Below are 19279 nucleotides of genomic sequence, written 5' to 3'. Positions count from 1 at the left end.
AACGTTCGGGTGGGCTCGGATTCACGAAATCCGAGTGCGCTCATCTCTATTATAAAGGAGGGGGCACAGTGATGAAGGGGCAAACGTGTGATGAAGGAGGGGGCACTGTGTGATGATGAGGGGGCACAGTGTGATGATGAGGGGGCACAGTGTGATGAAGATGCAAACGTGTGATGAAGGGGGGGCGCAGTGTCATAAATGAGGGGGCACTGTGTGATGAAAGAGACTGCAATGTGATGAAGGAGGGTGCACAGTGTGGTGAAAAAGGAGGCTGCAGTGTGATGAGGGAGGGGCAAAAGTGTGAATTCACTAATAGTAGCAGGAACAGGGATATATAGAGAGGATCAAACAGTAAGGAAGGTTTGTGAGAAGTAGGATGTGAGGCACAGGGGAGAGCAGGGAGAGAAGGGGATACCAGCAATTAAGATAGGGACACATAGGAACAGAGAAAGAAACAGATAAGGGAAAAAAAATAAGGGGTAACATGGAAGACATAAGGGAGATATTTTGGAAAGTTTTATTATAATATTATGGCGATATGATGGAAAATGTAAGTACGCATGAGGGAGAGGTGGGGAGCACAGGATGGATAGCCTTACATCATTTAATATGTTTTATATTATACTATATGGTGTTAAAATGTATCTAAAATGAATTTCACTCTATCAAAGCCCCCTAACCTTCGAGGGGCTTAGGCAGCCCCCAGGCCCCTGGCCATTCACTTCAATGTGAAAATTCCATACCAGAACTTCTAAATTTTCACTTTGACCACTGGGATGGAGTACATTGTTTAGCATGAAATCAATGTGACTTCTGGTTAAAATAAATGCACAGAGTTGTATGCAGGCTGGAAAGAGAATACGTAATAGAATTATCTAATGAATGCATTGGGTTGGGTAGCATTTTTTGAATGCATACAGCATTATCAGAGCTAGAAAATGCAGCATTCAGTTGCTGTAATGTGATACCAAATGTGAATGATATTAATATAATGCCTGTGCTGGATGAGGGGAAACAGATCTTCTTTAAAATGTAAATGCAATTCATTTAATTTACAGCTGATTGGGGAATAGGAGGCCTAATTATTAAATGTGGGAGCTATTGATTTAATGTCGGGGCTGGTTGGGGGTGAGTCAACCTTTTTATTAAATGTGACTAGTATTAATTTACTGTCAGGGCTGGGTGGAGGGAGGGAGGCTTAGAGTATTCACTCACTCTTTGGCTTCCCAGGTAAATAGTCTATCTATTTTGAAAACAAGGTCTCAACATCCCAGGATCTGTCCAAGCAGTAGTGTAGCTTAAGACACCAGCAGCATCACTTGGTAATCACAGCTGCAAAAACAGGTAGGAGAGAGGAGCACAGTCTGCCAACTCTCCTGACTCTGGGGGACTGAGGATGTCAAGGATGACAAAATGCTGGTGAATATTAAACCCTATGATAACACTCATGCCTGCTCACAGATCACACTAATTAAATGTTTCCAGTCATCAGACTTTAATACAAGTAAACGTGTTGTCACACGATCCCTGATCGTTAGGGCATTATACAAGCAGCTTTAAGATGCTTTGGCTGCGGGTAAAGCACCTGTGACCAGCTGGCTAATGTAAACAGACTATAACACAGAGAAGTGGGGGCTAAGAGCGCACAATCTGCAAACTGGCTTCAGTATTAATGTACCTTGTGCCTAATTAATAATTGTATTTGTGCTGCAAATAAACACAGGTTGTTGCCAAATTACAGTGCCTCAGCTAGGGCAGTGCAACATGTGCCCCCATCCAGGGTGCTCACTATCAACCCCACTAAATTGGGGGGTGCCAGTGGTCTAGTTTGCCCAGGGCATTAAAAAGTATGTTTCTGTGTTCATGGGTGGGCTCTTGTTTTCTTAATTGATGGCAATGTCCATAATGTAAGGTTTTTTGGGTTGCAATCAAAAACTTAATCACATCCTTTACTCAAATAGACATACCCCTCTCTCCTAAACAGTTTTTTCTCCACTTCCTTATCCCTACAGCTATACACCAAATAAACTAATAAGGATTATTATTTCAGCGGCCACTTGTTAGAGTCTCTCCTCCATCTTCCCAGCCTTGAACAGTATGTGGCACTCTTACTGCATGGCATATATGACAAGTATCATAAAGAACTCTGCAAAGTCTTTAAGATTTGAGAGTCTTGGGCATCCCATTTTTAATGTGTATTTACCCTTTCAATAAAACCCCCATGAATACATGCCTCATCCTTAAACTCTTATTTTTATTAATAAGTAACTTAACTCCTCTGCTGGCAACTAATCATTAACAGTCTTGATCACGACACCTATTTCCTTTTTTCCTATCTCTCTTTTCTGCAAACCCCGTCCATGTTACCTTTCTCTCCCTTTCCTATCCCTTTACACTCTCTCCTTTCCCTGGATTCCTGCATCAACCCCTTCTCCTCTTATCTATAAACAGAAAATGTTCCCAAACGAAGTGCTTGCTGTGTACAACTCTCATGCTTATTTACCTTCTAACTTGGCATCCTACGCGTTTTTGCAAGTTCTACTGTTATATTACATATTGCAAGTGTGACTCTGTGTGCAGCTATATTATTGTATTCTGAACCTTTATAATAGAGTTTGAGATATATATATATATATATATATATATATATATATATATATATATATATATATAAATATATGTAAAGGGCCTCATTATTTATATAGTAGGCCAAACGTACACGAGTATGCAGTATGTGAGGAAGTGTGTAAGTATGTGGTTACATGATGAGACGCTTTCTTGACGCTGCTGTGGTACAGAAATGCCAGTTATCATTATAAACTTCATGGTGATGACTAACGTGTTAGTTAATAAATGTTTGGGTTGGGTGGGAAGCATCATGAGCAAAGCAACAACAGAACCAGGCTATGCCACGCTGGGCTGGTCACACTATCACTGGTAAATCCGAACAGTGGGGTCTACCTGTTATAATGTGAGCCAGACCCTGCCTGGTCAGCACAGGCCTGAATTCACTATATGCTCAGGGCTGCAAAACACATTCACCTCCCCCAGGAAAAGCCAGCATTGTGCTAAATGGCACTATGGCACTTCCCAACCTCCTGGGGTGGTGGTGGTCGGGGTAATGAGTTACAGTAAGAACATCATTAGTGTATATATATATATATATATATATATATATATATATATATATATATATATATAGTATAGCTCAGCTGCCACAGCAATAAAAGAATAATAAATCACAACTAACAGGAATTATTATCTCTGCAGCAAACAGTGATACAAATTACAGTAATCACTGCAATAAGTGTTGGTTTAATAAATAAGCCCCATGTGTCATACATCATGCAACCATAATATAATGTTTCAATCATTTGATATATTTTCTACAGTTGGTACCATAGTAGCAGACCTATTAGGGAGAAGAACTGTGAATTTCACAGTGCAAATGTAAGTTGAAGAATGACAACACAAGGCAAATTTAATTTGAGGTTTTTCTTTGTCTAAAGATAAAAATAAGTGTGTAGCTTACAGAAGTTGATTGAGGACTATTAATTCCCTTTAAAGCCTCTGTAGGCTCTCTCTACATTTGGAGCAAAACAGCGGAGAATTTGTTCTAGGAATTGCAATCTGATGATGGACATAGAATCAATGACAAGTTGGCCCCACTCAGTCTAAAAAAAAAGTATATCTTGCAAAAATAAGAGCTCAATACATTGCCTCTCAAGTGCATGTATAATGATATCTGCAAACTGTCAAATGTTAATTAGTTTGATAGAGGAAGACTAAAAGGGGAACTGTTTATGTACTTCCTGGGATATTATGTTCTGTAACTAGAACCGTGCTGTCAGCCATTCACTAGAAGCATACAGGAGATGAGCTGATATAGCAATCCACACACATAGGGACTTATCTCCTGCCTGCTGCAAGGGGCAGGAGGGGCTGAAATAATGCCCAACACAGGGAAATTACTTCAAAGTATAAAGAAGGTGAACCATTCAACGTAATTTATTAATGTGGCATCTGACAATACACCAGTCACATTAAAAAAAAAAAAAAAAAAAAATCCTATCTCAACTTTGCTAGATAGTTATTGACCCAGTAAACACACATAGAGGAGAACAGTGTAGGATATTGCAACATACTCATGCACCATTTATAATGACCAATTTAGGGAACCTTCATGCACTGTAGACAAGGGCAACACGGCAGATCTAGATGCAAGTCTAATGGGAAATACAATATTAAAGTGGTGCAGAGATTCCTAACAGGAGTTGGGCAATTTAGAGTAATGCTGCACTACACATATTAAAGAACACAATTAATGTGGTATAATCTAACACACTGTTTTCCTTATTTACAACAAGTACATGTATTTAGATAAAAAGTATACAATGCAAATAGGGGCTATAAAGATATACATACATCAAAGGAGGAAAAGAAAAGAAGTTACTTTAATGTGGTGCACTCTTTGGGAAATATATTGTCTTAAACGTAACTTTTTTTAGAACTTATATCATATTTGTATTGCTCACTATACATTATCCATTAAAAAGCAGATAAAATAAATAAAAAATATTATAGAGTGTGTACTGAAATTCAGATTGTGCTTTAAAATGCGGTGTTCCTTTAGTTTCCTTTATTTATCAATGTAATAAATAACCTTAATTCAGTGTTCTCCCCAGCACCTTTTTCCCAGGAGCTCCAACCAGCTGTTTTTACTTGCCACCCAGCTCTTGGAGCCTAACAGAGTTCTATTATTACACAATTAACCATTGGTTCTCCTATTACAACATACACTATGGGCCTTATTTAGAGTCGGACGCAAAGTCTATTTCAGGCGCATTGTGCACATTTCCACTGACGAGCACGCAAATTAAGCATCAGTTATGTCTGCTTTTCAGATGCAGTGTACACTTGCGACAGCTTGCGTCTCAGTACGAGGGAAAGAGTGGAGTTATGTAGGCGTGACCGTGAATAATTCAGATACTATGGGTGTCTACCCACAAAAACAACCCTAGACGGATCAAACGCAGACGGAACACACATCAAAAAAGACTGAAAAAGTGCAGCAAGAATTAGGTGGCGCAAGTAGTTTGCTACCTGCAGGAACTGGTCGCAGCTCAGTAGGGTATTAGAAGTGGGACGCAACTGGGGTTGCATGCCACTCGTAATACCCTACCAAGCAGCGGCACACTTCCACTGCTGCTCTTGCATGTACGTCTTAGACGCACATTTTGTTCGACTCTAAATGAGGCCCTATGTGAGCACTACAGTCAGCAGTGTATGTCGGACCACTGACCACCAATCTGACCAGTCTTGGCAAGTGTGGGTAATACATCTTCAATATTACTACAAACTATTACACTGCCCCCGCTGGAAACATTTTCTGGTGTGAACTGTAATTATTCTCTGATTTATTTATTATTCTGCCCTAAATGTATTAATTAACTCATATATATATATATATATATATATGTATATATATATATATATATATATACACAAATATATATAAAAAAATATGTATATTAAAAAAAAATATATAGAAAAAATCATATCTCTAAAATGTTGTAATATATTAATATAATAAAATATTGTATTTATTGAATTTAAAAATACTCAGATGATGAGGAGTATAAGGATAAACAGCAATTTACTTAGTATTGTATGTTCCTTATATGTATTTCATGGGGCTGGTAGGGTGGGGGATATATGGGCATTCACCCTTATCGGTTATAGTTATATATATTGCTATTTAGAATACTCAATGGGAAATTTATCACATTCTTAGATCCCAAATAAATATATAATGGTCACTTTGAGATCCTTTAATGAAATGGTGCCACATAGTGGATAAAACGATTAAACCTCATGCTTTAATTTTAATTCCAGTGTTTAATACTTAAATGAAATTATTCACTGAGAACAATTTATGAAGGACACCCACCCTTTTTAATAACTTACAAGTTTATATTATGCCTGCAATTATTTATAGGCATAATAAGAACCTGAAAGTTTATAAAAAGGATGGGGGTCCACCATAAACTGCTCTCAGTGAAGAAGTTTTTATAAATATCAAACACTGGGTTTAAAATTAAAGCATGATGTTTAATGGTATGATCCACTATGTGACACCATTCCAATATATATATATATATATTTAGTTATTTATTTGGGTTTTAAAAATCCAATACTTTTTCCTTTGGGTATTCTAAATATCAATATAGAACTGTAACCAATAAGAGGTGAATTCCCATATAGTGAGATTTCACCTTACCAAACTCATGTAATATATAAAAGAGTTATACGGTAATAAGTGAGAAGGTGTTTAATACCGTATTTTTTAATTCCATAAATGTAATCTATAATGACTATGAAATTTTGGTAGAGATATTAATTTTTATACTGGTATTTCTCACGTTTGCGAATTAACAACACATAAACTAAATATTATGTACTATACATTGTAATATTATTTTCTATAAATATCTAATTCCCTAAAAATAATGTTATTATAAATACAATATATTTAACATTCAGCAGTCAATAAAGTCAGTAAATATAAATAAAGTATTAGTTTGGATAAGTTATAACAAGGATAGTAACTCCTGGAGATAATATGCAAACATTCTGCAGGATACTTTGCTGTTGGGTAGGTGAATCATGTTATATGTGGAACACTCTTTATACACTACTACACTTACCTACTATAAACCACTGGATATTCTTTTACTGAAATGATATGATACTCAATAGAGACATAAAGCACTCCACCTTTGCTAACATAGCCTGCAATTGGACATGATCATAAACACTTTAGGAAGACAAAGACCACTTTATTATTATTATTATCATTTATTTGTTGGGCGCCACAGGGTTTTCGCAGCGCCTTACATAATACGAACAGTAGACCATACAGGGTAAAACATCACAGAACAATAAACACTAAGTACCAATGCTTCGGAAACTCCGGGCAGACATATGGAGTGAGGGCGGAGCAGAAGAGTCGGTATGAAGACAGGAGGGGAGAGGGGCGTTGCTCATGCGAGCTTACATCCTAAGGGAGGGTGGACAAAACAGGCACGAAGGGAGGCAGTGATGCAAGGGAGAAAAAGGGACCAGGGGAGAGGAGGGAGAACAAGCAGAGTGGATGAGGGGTTAAGTGGATGGTGGGTAGGCTTTCAGGAACAGGTGAGTTTTGAGTGCCCGTTTGAAGGAGCACAGATTGGGAGCAAAACGGATGGAGCGAGGGAGGTCATTCCAGTGCAAGGGGGCAGCTCTGGAGAAGTCTTGGACTCGGGAGTGGGAAGAGGTAATTAGAGTGGAGGAGAGGCGACGGTCGTTTGCCGAGCGCAGGGAGCGAGCGGGAGTATGAATGGTAAGGAGGTTAGAGATGTAGGGAGCAGTAGACTGGGAGAGAGTTTTGTAAGTGGTAGTAAGGAGCTCTTCACCAATCCAGTAAAACGTGGCCTTGGGACATGATCAAAATGTAGTTATATTACAACAATTATGTTGTACTCTCTATAGACCTAGGCCACTATGCTTATCTGAAATGACATTCTCAAGGACAAAAACCTGGCACTGTTATTGGAACCCATACAGATGTAGCACATGTCAACTTGATTTCTAACACAATGTGGTTTTGTTAATCTTCCATGTCCTGGCACTTTAAGGGCACACAGTTGCATCGCATCAATTGTGCTACCCAAATGGCAACAAATAAAACTCCCTACAATAAGTTTTCTTGCCAGCAGATGGCACTTTGAGAGAACTGTACTATACATGACAGATGAATGAAAAGCATGCAGCATGGGTCACTGAAAATGACTATTAACATGGGAGTCCAGGAATATGGCTACCTACAACATGTACACATATTTATTTAAATGGGGAGACTTTTAATTCCAAGGTATGACTGGTGGAATGACACTTCCTAGCATACACCTTTACACATGCCTCTAAGAAACTGACAATTGGACTTCTAGCAAATTACAATCCTAGTGGAGTTTAGAGGAACTGAGTTGATGAAAATTATTCAGCTTAAATTATATCTGTAATGTGGTATTAATTTTCTTCTGCTACCAGTTAGGCAAGTACAATGTGGCATTATATCAGTATATATTTCGTGACATTATTACAGTATTCCACTTTTATAAGCATACACTTTTATAAGCGTAGATATAAAAGTGTATGTATATATATATATATATATATATATATATATATATATATATACACAGAGAGAGAGAGAGAGAGAGAGAGAGAGAGAGAGAGAGAGAGAGAAAGCGAGGGATATATAAATTATATATTTATATATATATATATATATATATATATTTATATTGCGAGGGAAATTTAGCAGAGATTTCTGTACTGTATAAGTCGGAAATGTGGAGATGGAGGCAATGTATGGCGTCACCTCGCGGCTAACTGAATCTGGTCCGTAATGTACGCATTTGTATGTTACATACATTGCTTTATCTGTCAGGCTTCTATCTGTAGTTTTTACCATTATCCTGTATATCAGTGGTGGACTACCTGTTGCATTGCAGGGGCCTCACATGAAGTCCCCAACTGATGAGAGCAACTGAGCTAAATAATAATGGAAAAAAGTAATAAAGGAAAACATACATACATAACATGTCTATCAATGGGGTGTTTTTATATAGGAATTATATATATATATATATATTTTCCATTCTATTAGCTATTATACCCCTGTATATTCACTCCCCTCTAGTGACTTCTGCACATTCCAGGTCCAATTATGGTGATACCTGCACCTTGCATTCCCTATGCTAGAGACACCTGCACATTCCAGGCCCAATTATGGTGATACCTGCACCTTGCATTCCCTATGCTAGAGACACCTGCACATTCCAGGCCCAATTATGGTGATACCTGCACCTTGCATTCCCTATGCTAGAGACACCTGCACATTCCAGGGCCAATTATGAAGACACCTGCACCTGGCATTCCCTATGCTAGAGACACCTGCACATTCCAGGCCCAATTATGGTGATACCTGCACCTTGCATTCCCTATGCTAGAGACACCTGCACATTCCAGGGCCAATTATGGAGACACCTGCACCTGGCATTCCCTATGCTAGAGGCACCTGCACCTTGCATACCCACTTCTAGAGAACACTGCACATTCCAGACCCAATTATGGTGATACCTGCACATTAGAGACCCTATTGTAGTTGCCACTGCCAATTACAGACCCCATTCTGATGAACGACTGAATTCTGGCAATCCCAGTACATTATAGTTCTTTTTATGGTGACTCTATTCTAATAATGCCAGTATGAAGCAGACCCCATTCTAGCAACACTGAGTCGTACATAGCTGACTCAATTATGGAAACTTCTGTATATTGCAAACCCCAAAACGGCAAACAATGTACATTCTGGTGGCTTCTATGTATTTTATTCCTTCTCCCTTCAGTTGTTTCTGGTGAAAACCATATCTACCAACATTCTGAGTGTAAATATGTGCATATACGGCTCAATTAATTCAAAGTGACCCAAAACCATGTAACACTCTGCCTGAACCATGCCTATTTCAGGCCAGGTCTCACCTTTTAGGCATCAGAAACCATGACTGTCTGACAAAACTCTGGGCTGTTGGCAGCTATAGAAAACAATTGTGTGGTTAGTTTTCTGTCTGCAATGAGCAGAAGGAGCCATTCAGAGGTCACTGTAGGACAGGAAACGTAGAACCATCAGCCAATGATAAAAAGGGAACAGAAGCTCCGTGACTGGTGCATCCTTAAAACGAGGAAGACAGTATCAGTTCATAGTGTGCTGCTATGGAAACTCTAAGGCAGCATTCGTAAGCGCTGTATTAAACACTGACAGTTACCTTGTCAGCATGCTAGGAACAGCTTTCCATACCCCAAGCCATAAGTAAAATATAGGAGTGGCTGTGGTTGGGTACCAGTGCTTTATATCATCTAGGCAAAGTTGTCTATTTTTGTTGCTCTTTCATACCTCCCCTGTTGACACAGTTCTATCTGGTGAACAGAGGAGAGCTGAGCTGAGATAGTATAAAGGTCTTAGTGAAAAACCCAGAAGGAAGCCGGAAAGCTAAAACGTTTCTAATAAATGTTTGTTTTCTTTTTTAGTTACTTTGCCCTCAGTGCATGTACAGAAAATAATGACACTTTGTATTGTACAATAAATAAAAGAATGTCACAATCATTGTGTGTGTAGCACAACTTAACATTTTTCCCCAACTCAATCATTATTAGCCCTTATTTATATAGTACCGACATATTGTGCAGTACAGAGAATGCTGAATCGGTCACATCAGACCCTGCCCCAGAGCAGCTTACAGTCTAAATTCCCTACCACACCATCACACACATACACAAGCACACACATGCACATTCACAGAATACATGCTGAGACAATAGCTGTAAGCATGTATATATACAGAGTATGATAAATTGTATAATATATATCAGTTTAGTAACTGCAATGTCCAAAAACTAAGAATGGATAGATTTCTTCCCTCACTACTTAAAGAGATTTTCACCTTCATATTGATTTTATTTACTGGTTTAATATGCCTTCCTACAACATGTACTGCATACATTTATGTTGCAGGCATTCTCCTATACATTTCAGTTATGTATTTATATCATCAGGCAGTGTTTCTTATTTGGTTGTCCCATCATATGTCATAGCTGTGCTGCATTTCTATGTTGGATACAATTGAATCTGGAAAGCAGCTTTTTTGTTATGTTCAGTGACAACAAAAATACAAATCTCTGCCTGGTAATATGTATATGGTATATGGATGACATCATAACATAAGGAAGCCAGGAAGATGAAACAATGCTTTAAGTAAAGGTTGCAGAAGGACATGTGCAAGTCAGTAGATTAACGTCATATGAAGGTGGAATATACCTTAAGGAGTCCAGCTGGGCGCTTGGTTTTTCACACTGTATAATGCACAATAATACCAATAGCAATATAAAATAATAACAGCCACGTATTGTTATTACCTATTGATACCAGTAATGAATCAGTGTACAATCTAGGTAATGCTGTTGTGATCTTACAATTTATCAGCTAAAATTATTTTCTCTGATTAGCAAAATATTAGTGGATGCTCTAACATGACATATAAGCCCTTGTATGTATACACATGATAAATTAAGTGTGTAATAAACACAGAATAATACAGCACATGCAGAGTGTGCACATGTACACAGTAAACCCCAGTAGGTTTTCTCTGCATTGCAGACACAACAATCAGCATAATAATAAAACATTACACTGTACACTGTTCAATGAAGTGAGGGTATTCTCCCAATGCCTACTCTCAAGGATGGTATTAGATGACTTCATACTAACACAGGCATTACAGCACACGCTTCTTCTCTGTACTGCTTGTCAATTACTAGTGAGCCTATGTGTGTAATATTTATATATTTAATTAATACACATCACTGATCAGAATCCATAGATCACTATCAGTTGCTCATCTCACATTTGTTGTGGTTTGCTACTCTGCACAGGCTTTGTGGAAAGTGGAGGCCACTTACATTAATGGGGAGCTGTACAGCATCAGTTATATTTAGAAATAATACACCTTTGCCCAAAAATCTATCAACATCATTGCACACTGGTCACTTCTAATGTGCTCACTGTCTAAGAATTTCTTGTATATAAATGTATTTGAATTAATAACACCTTCTAGTTATGCACACCAAGTGATGAGTGTATTTGTACTGCAGTACCATAAAAACGGAAAGCAATAAAGAAAAATAAAATTATTTCTTAATGAGAAGCTTTATGTTTGCTACTACCAAGCATCAGAAGCAAGCAAGGTGGGCAATAGCCATACATCTTCTATCATATTGTACACATGTATTATGCATTGTGGCCCATACATACACACTATAAATATACACCTAGCATTAGCCATCAGTCATTTAAACAATAGAGGATGCATGAACTACTATGCCATCATACACCTCATTTCAGCATGCATGAAGTATATAAACAATGCATTATTCCTCAGATGCAGTGTATACCCCAACTGTGAACATAGTGACATGCACTGTGAATTCATGCAACAAAACTGGAGTAATTAATATTACTCTATTATATGTCATGCACATTAGTAATACCTATATGCTTTAGTATAAATTAAATATGCTTGAATAAATGCACCTTACTTGCAGAAATGTATTTTACAGAAAAAAAGAGCCACAGATAAAACCCATGACTTCGCTGCACCAATCACAACATCTCCATACCATGTGCATGATAGCCTTACATACAATGTATTATTGCCATATGTCTTGTGCATGATACTAATAAGCCAAATGAAATGCACCATGTAGACAACACATGTAGCATGTTAAATGGAGCATACACAGTGCTATATATACAGTGCTATATATACATATGAACTATGTTTCACACAACATGCATTATGCATGACACCATGGTCGCGCCATACCACCCAGTAACAATAAGAAAAATACTCACCACAACCTCCTCTTATAAGGTAGAATGTTCCCCCTGTTTGAAGGAGTCACTCCAATCGCCATCTGCAGCACAGTCAGGTATTTCTGGTATTTCATTTTGCCTCCCCCCTTGTTTCTCCCCTCCGATGCCCCCCCTCAAACCTCTGCATGCGATCATGAAATTGGGATTCCCAGGCATCTGCCGTCCTGCCCTGTGACCCCCGTATTCTCCCTCCCTCTGTCGGGCTGTGCTCTCCTCTCCCCTCGGCGTGTCTTGTCAGCAGAGCGCCATTTCTGAGCGGCAGATAGAGATAACATTGACAGCTAGAGGTGGCAGCGCCATCCTTCTTCCCTCTCTTCTGTCTCTGTCTATCTCTTTCTCCCCTCCCTCCTTTACTCTCTCACTGAAGCCCAGCAATCCTATTAGCGCCTAGAATAGCGTTCCATTAATCCCCTCTCTGTTGGTTTAGGTCTAATGAGGTTGTGGCTCCAAACACCTAGTGATCCAAATTAGCAGAGCATCCTGGTCCCCTCACTCTGGCATCACTGCAATGGGCAAAGGAGGGGGCAGTGCTGGCTACGGGCAGTGAGCACATTAAGCAATTATTTGATACCACCCAAGGAAACAGCCAAAGTACAGCCTTCTAGGTAATTTAAGGATCATTATACATCTCTATTCTCTCAGAAACTTAATTTTAAAAAAATAGTCAGATAATTGAAAGTGATAATTAGCAAGCTTTTGTTAAGCAGGTTTAACAACTGTACTGGAAATGTATAGCAGAATTACAATACATATATTCATATTTCGATTGTATAGAATATTAACACTATTATCATTGTTATTATTATTGTTTCCACAACAAACAGATTTGCTTAATATAAAATTACAAAATATTTTTGGAACATTTGCCACATACAACATGTAACTCTTACCATACTATTTATCCCTGTAGCTGTTCACATGGAGAACAAATGTTCTTGAAAATACCTTAGTAATTGTTTTTTCCTAATGGCTGACAATTGGGGGGCAGCATGGTGGCTTAGTGGTTAGCACTTCTGCACAGCACTGGGGTCATGAGTTCGATTCATGGCCTTATCTGTATGGAGTTTGTATGTTATCCCCCTGTTTGTGTGGATTTCCTCCGGGTTTTCCAGTTTCCTCCCACACTCCAAAAAACATACAGGTAGGTTAAATGGCTGCTAACAAATTGACCCTAGTCTGTGAGCATGTTAGGAAATTTATACTGTAAGCTCTAATGGGGTTAGGGACTAATATGAATCATAAATTTTCTTTGTACAGCTCTGCAGAATTGGTGGCACTATGTAAATAAATGGTGATAATGATTAGACTATATGGCATCCTGTCACTATCCATACTGCAATGTTAGACAACAGGTAAATTTGCACATCTATGTATGAAGTGTGGTGCAGAATAGTCAATAAAGACATTCTATACATAAGAAGAGTCAAGATTTAAATTACCTTTGTGATTCTGGTGGATTTGTTAAACTAAGGGGGAGATTCATTTCAACTGGTTGTGCCTCTGGTACAGTCTACAGAGACAATGTCCAGCCTGAAATGCCCACTCATTGTTCCTCGCACCCCATAGAGGTGTGCAGAAAAATGAGCAGAGATACCTTACAGTAACATGTGACAAAGTGCACAGCTAGACATAGCAGTGATGTCTGGCGGGACATCTCTTGGAATTTTTGAATTTAATTTCTTGAGCTTGGGATCGATCTCAACAGGATTGAAAAGGTGTATCACCAAATCCATCTTGGAGAATACAACTCAGTGAGGAGTTGTGAATCTGTTGTATGTCCCGCATGAGGTCTGAGCAGAGACACATGTGAACAGACATTCTATATAGTGGGTTACATTAAATACAACAAACACAACAGGTAGACAGATGGAATCCTCTCTACAGCCTTGCTTTGGCACTGTTCCAGCCTTCCACCTAACTTTCAAGAGCTGGTAGAGAACAAAGCCGTCTTAACACATGGGCATTCTGGGCGATACAGAGATTTTCCAACCAATCTGTTGTCTACAACGATTGTACCTATGACTGAAGGTCTGTCCGGTTGGGTGATTCATGCATACACACTACACACGATTTACATTCAGATCTGTGCTCTTCAACTGGTCCAATAGTCATTTAGCGAATGACAGCACAATATGCATTTATTCATTCATTCTTGTCACACTGATTAACCACCTTGTTATTGCTATCCAAATGTCATAACGAATTTCGTTAGCTTCTGTGACTCTGAAACAAAATATTCAGTCTCAGAACGAACTAACAAATTATTCCATCTACAGCACTCTCTACATTTAGTCACCAGGACATGTTCATTGCCGGCATCGGCTGATAAAAACATGACTCTAAACTCTATGGAGATCGGGATCATGAGTGCATACACACGACATGATCGTAAGGTGATTGAAACAAGATTATTAAACAGTAGGACCAACCAAATTAAACGACAATAGGCACTTTGGAACGGTTGTCGAACGGTTGTCGTTCATTGCGTAAGTATACACACTAACGCGAAATGTGGCTGAGCAGTCATTTATCGGGTGATTGGCCCAATAATTAGCTGATAAACCTCCAGTGTGTGCCTAGCCTAAGCAAGACAAAATCAACATACATCATGTTTTTAAGCTGTAAAGCTATAATAAAGCTCTAATATTTTTAACCATATTTTTGTCCATGTCAGCTGCTACATACTAAACATAAATAATGACAGAAATGGAACAGAGTGCAATGAAGTTTGAAGGCTATAAAGCTACAGTGGCTTTGTTTCGGTTTTATTTGACTCTGTTCTGCACCCTTTGACACAAAAATGTGTTTATAAATAATTTTCATTTTTATACCTGTGAGTGGTTGTGTAGGTAGGGCCCCAGTGCACTTTTCTGCCCGGTGTCATGTAATGCTGTTAAGACCCTGGTAGAGAATCCAGTCAACCAGAAGTCACATTGAATTATCAGATTTGTTTGTTATTACTTATCTTATGTAACAATGAATGCTGAAATGTTATTACAGAGAAGTATCTCTGTCATCTGGCAGAAAAACTCACTCCTGCTTTGCCTGGACATTACTGACGCTACAAGTTTTCCTATTGCTCTTGTGCTCCTGTTTTGTCTCGATCAGTTCTTGTGCTGCTCCACTCTGCCACAGCAGTACTTGCCAAACACTGAAATTACAGCTTGCATACTTTGTGGTTCACTGTACTACGCCATGCTCTCTACTGCCAAGAATAGTACTGGTATAACTTGGGTATTGCATACTTCAAGTTCTGCTACATCAATATCCTATTGGTGCATCATACATCCTAGTGGACTTGGTAACCGCAGTGGAACTTTTAGGTCAGTCTATTTTATTTGCTTCTAACTATTGTGCCACCCTACACCTGTTATCACTATTATTTTTATTATTATTGTTATTATTATTATTGTTATTATTATTATACTATCATAGATGTGTAAGGTGCCACACTGCTCTGGAGCACCGTACAGTAGGGAAAACAGGAAATACATAAAACAAGGACATGCAAGGCAGACAAAATAATTGCACACATGAAAACAAAGGGTATGGAAACTCTGCTCACTAAAGAGCTTACAATCTAAGTGGAAGAGGGTCCAGGTGAAACAAGAGGAGCGAGTTTGGCTTAGAGTGAAGAGTGGGACAACTGTGAGGGTGTATTAGTGTGAATAGTATCATCAGGGATAAGGTAAGCTTTAAAAAAGAGATGGGTTTTTAGAGAATGTCTAAAGATTTAAAGGCTGTGGGAAAGCCTGATTGGTCATGGTAGGGAATTCCATAAGTTGGGAGAAGTCTTATAGGCACGAATGAGAGGTGGTTACCAGAGAAGAGACATGGCACAAGTCAGAGGTAGATCTAAAAGGGTGGGAGGGAGAGTATTTTGATATGGGATTTGATATGTATGATTGGGTGGTGTTGTTGAGGGCTTTGTAGGTAAGGGTGAGTAATTTGATTTGGATTGTGGACACAGGGAGCCAGCGTAGGGATTTGCAAAGTGCTGAAGCAGATGTGGAGCGATGAGAAAGGAAGACCAGTCTTTCAACAGCATTTAGGATGGATTGAAGTGTGAATTTATGGGTGTTGGGAATGCCAGATAACAGGAGGTTGCAGTAGTCAAGACGGGAGATGATGAGAGAATGGATAAGAGTTTTGGAAGCATGTTGAGTATGAAAAGGACGTATTCTGGCAATGGTTTTAAGGTGGAGTCGACAGGACTGGGAGAGAGTCTGGATGTGAGGAATAAAGCAGAGGGCGGAGTCAAGTGTGCCACTAAGGCAGCGGGCTTGGGAGACTGAGGAAATTGTGGTGTTATTAACAGTGAAGGGAGTTGGTGATTCTGGCAGGAAGGAAGATAAGCACTGTTTTAGATATGTTTTAGATAATAAGCTCTGTTTTGGATATGTTTTAGGTAGGATTGTGACATCCAAGTCGAGATAGCAGAAAGACAGTTACACAAGATAGTACAGAAGGGAAGAGGTCATAGGATGAGATATAGATTTGGATTTCATCAGTGTAGAGGTGGTACTGGAGGCTGAATGAGCGAATTAGTGCCCCAGGAGAAGAGGTGTACAATAAAAAAAAGTAAAGGGCCAAGAAAAGAGCCTTGTGGGACCCCAACAGATAGTGGGAGTGGAGGGGAACATGTGCCAGATGTAGAAACACTAAAGGAGTGGTTTGATAGGAAGTGAACCAGGAAACAACTGTGTCCCAAATGCCAAAAGATTAAACGGTCTGTAGGAGAAGAGGGTGATCAACAGTGTTAAAAGCAGCAGAGAGGTCCAGGAGATGGAGTATGGAGAAATGACGCTTAGACTTTGCAGTGAGTAGATCATTAGTCACTTTTGTGAGAGCAGTTTCAGTGGAATGTTGGGGACGGAAGCCTGATTGCAGAGAGTCGAGAAATGGAGAGGAGAGAAAGTGAGACAGGCGTTTGTACACTACTCAAGTAGTTTGGAGGCAAAGAAGAGAGAAATAGGGCGGTAGTTTGAGAGAGAGGCTGGATCGAGAGATGGTTTCTTTAGAATTGGTGAGATGAGCGCATCTTTAAAGGAGGATGGAAATGTGCAAGTAGAGAGAGACAGGTTGAAGAGGTGAGTTAGAGGTGGGCATGCAGTGGAGGGAAGGGAGTGGAGAAGTTGGGAGGGAATAGGGTCGAGATGGACAGGTTGTAGGGTGAGATGATGAGATGAGTGATTAAGTCCTGGGGACAGCCAATTAAGGGCGAACCTTTCAATTCCCATGGGAACAGGGTTTGTTATAGGTAAAGCTCTCGTCGAGATAGATTCATATAAATTAGCAAGTAAGTATTTCATGACAGAGTGTGAACAAAATATTGTAAAATTAATGATACTATTTAAGAGTTATTTGAAGAAAAAGAAATCTCTTTGGTTGTTTTATACACATACTTTGGAATATAAGAGATATAGCTTGATAGAAATGTTTAAATGAACCCTCTTAATGTTGCAAAAAATAAGTAGGATTTTCATCAGATACTCAGCAAGGAAACAATAATTTTACCAAATATGCAGAGGAATATGACCATGCAAAAACAGAAGCTTGTGATAAAGAGATCAAAGCTATGGCCTTGGCCTACTCACTGAATGAGGTGTTGGAACTAAAGGCTGAATTAAAAAAAACACACAACAAACAACTGTGATATAAGATGGAGGACTTGGACAGATCCAAGAACAAGGTTAAGCAAATCCACAAAGCCCAAATCCAGGAGCTCATAGAGGAACAGACACAAGTTGTAATAATAATGAAATTTATAATAAAACAATTTTTAAACTAAAAAAATATGGACAATGTGTAATTTTCAAATTTTAAGCTTATATAAATAAGTAAATTAATTCGAAGAAAAAGGGGAGATGAAAAAGGCAGAAAAATAAATAAAGAGGAGGAGAGGAATTGAAGGGGATAGGAGTGCCATACTCAAGTATCTACAAGGAATAAAAAGAAATGTGTAATACAACAGACCAATATGGATGTCCAGAAAGCACTGTAGGATACCTTTGTGTATGAGTGTGTATGATGCAAGAAAGGATGGTGAAGACTGAACAATATTGCAATTTGGTGCGAAATAAAGTCTGTGAAAAAGATTGATAATCAGTTTACTTTTGGTCATGTGTGTTGTATATAGGTTGCAATTACCATAGAGAAAGAAGCTGGCATGAAGTAAGCAGAACCAGAGTAAATCTGCACAAGAGCATGAAACAAAATGGGAAAATCAAGAGTTATATACAAAGATCAAAGTGTTAATAAAAAAAGAATGACGCGTTTGTACAAAGGTGCTAGAAAATAATATCATCGAAATGCCAAGAAAAGCACATAGTTGTTGCATGTCATGGGCTTAAGAAAAACAGACTCAATGTACAAAGTTCCTAACCAGAAAATAATTGTAAGTTGGAGAAACTCTGGGAAAATGAGCACCAGTTAATTGTGTGCATAGGAAAATAAATGCACTTGACCAATATTAAAGTTAAGATAAAGGCAGCTCCAGAGCGGGAGTTTACAGATCCAACCAGACAAAGGATTACTGTTCTAGCCACAGAAGTGCAACATTTGCAAAGTCCAAACAGAAAAGAGCTGAAGGAAGACAAGACCGCTAGACAGAAGAATTGTTATGGTCTTAGTTGTGGAAAGACCCTGACCAAATGATGGAAGAGGAACTTCAGCATGGGTGGCCTTGCCCCATGGTCATTCACTCCAGATTTTGTGAGTTGGGGCGGGAAGTTGGAAGGTGTGTTA

The 19279-nt window shown here is 38.8% G+C and overlaps 1 protein-coding gene across 7 annotated transcripts in view; it reads right to left on the bottom strand.

Moving 5' to 3' along the window:
- Nucleotides 1-19279, bottom strand: part of TJP1 (tight junction protein 1) — a 356728-nt gene that overhangs the window by 257124 nt on the left and 80325 nt on the right. For 3 of the 7 annotated variants that reach the window (XM_075208096.1, XM_075208105.1, XM_075208097.1), the window contains exon 1: nt 12512-12661. The exons of the other annotated variants lie outside the window; for them this stretch is intronic. In XM_075208096.1, coding sequence (XP_075064197.1) covers nt 12512-12606 — 95 coding nt within the window. In that variant the 5' untranslated portion in view covers nt 12607-12661. Of the gene's footprint in view, nt 1-12511; nt 12662-19279 lie in introns of those variants that run through there. 7 annotated transcript variants of the gene reach the window in all.

This window comes from Mixophyes fleayi, chromosome 4, assembly GCF_038048845.1.
Source record: "Mixophyes fleayi isolate aMixFle1 chromosome 4, aMixFle1.hap1, whole genome shotgun sequence".
Lineage (NCBI taxonomy): Eukaryota > Metazoa > Chordata > Amphibia > Anura > Limnodynastidae > Mixophyes > Mixophyes fleayi.
Note: the sequence above shows the minus strand (reverse complement) of the source record. Positions and strands in the feature narration are given on the sequence as shown.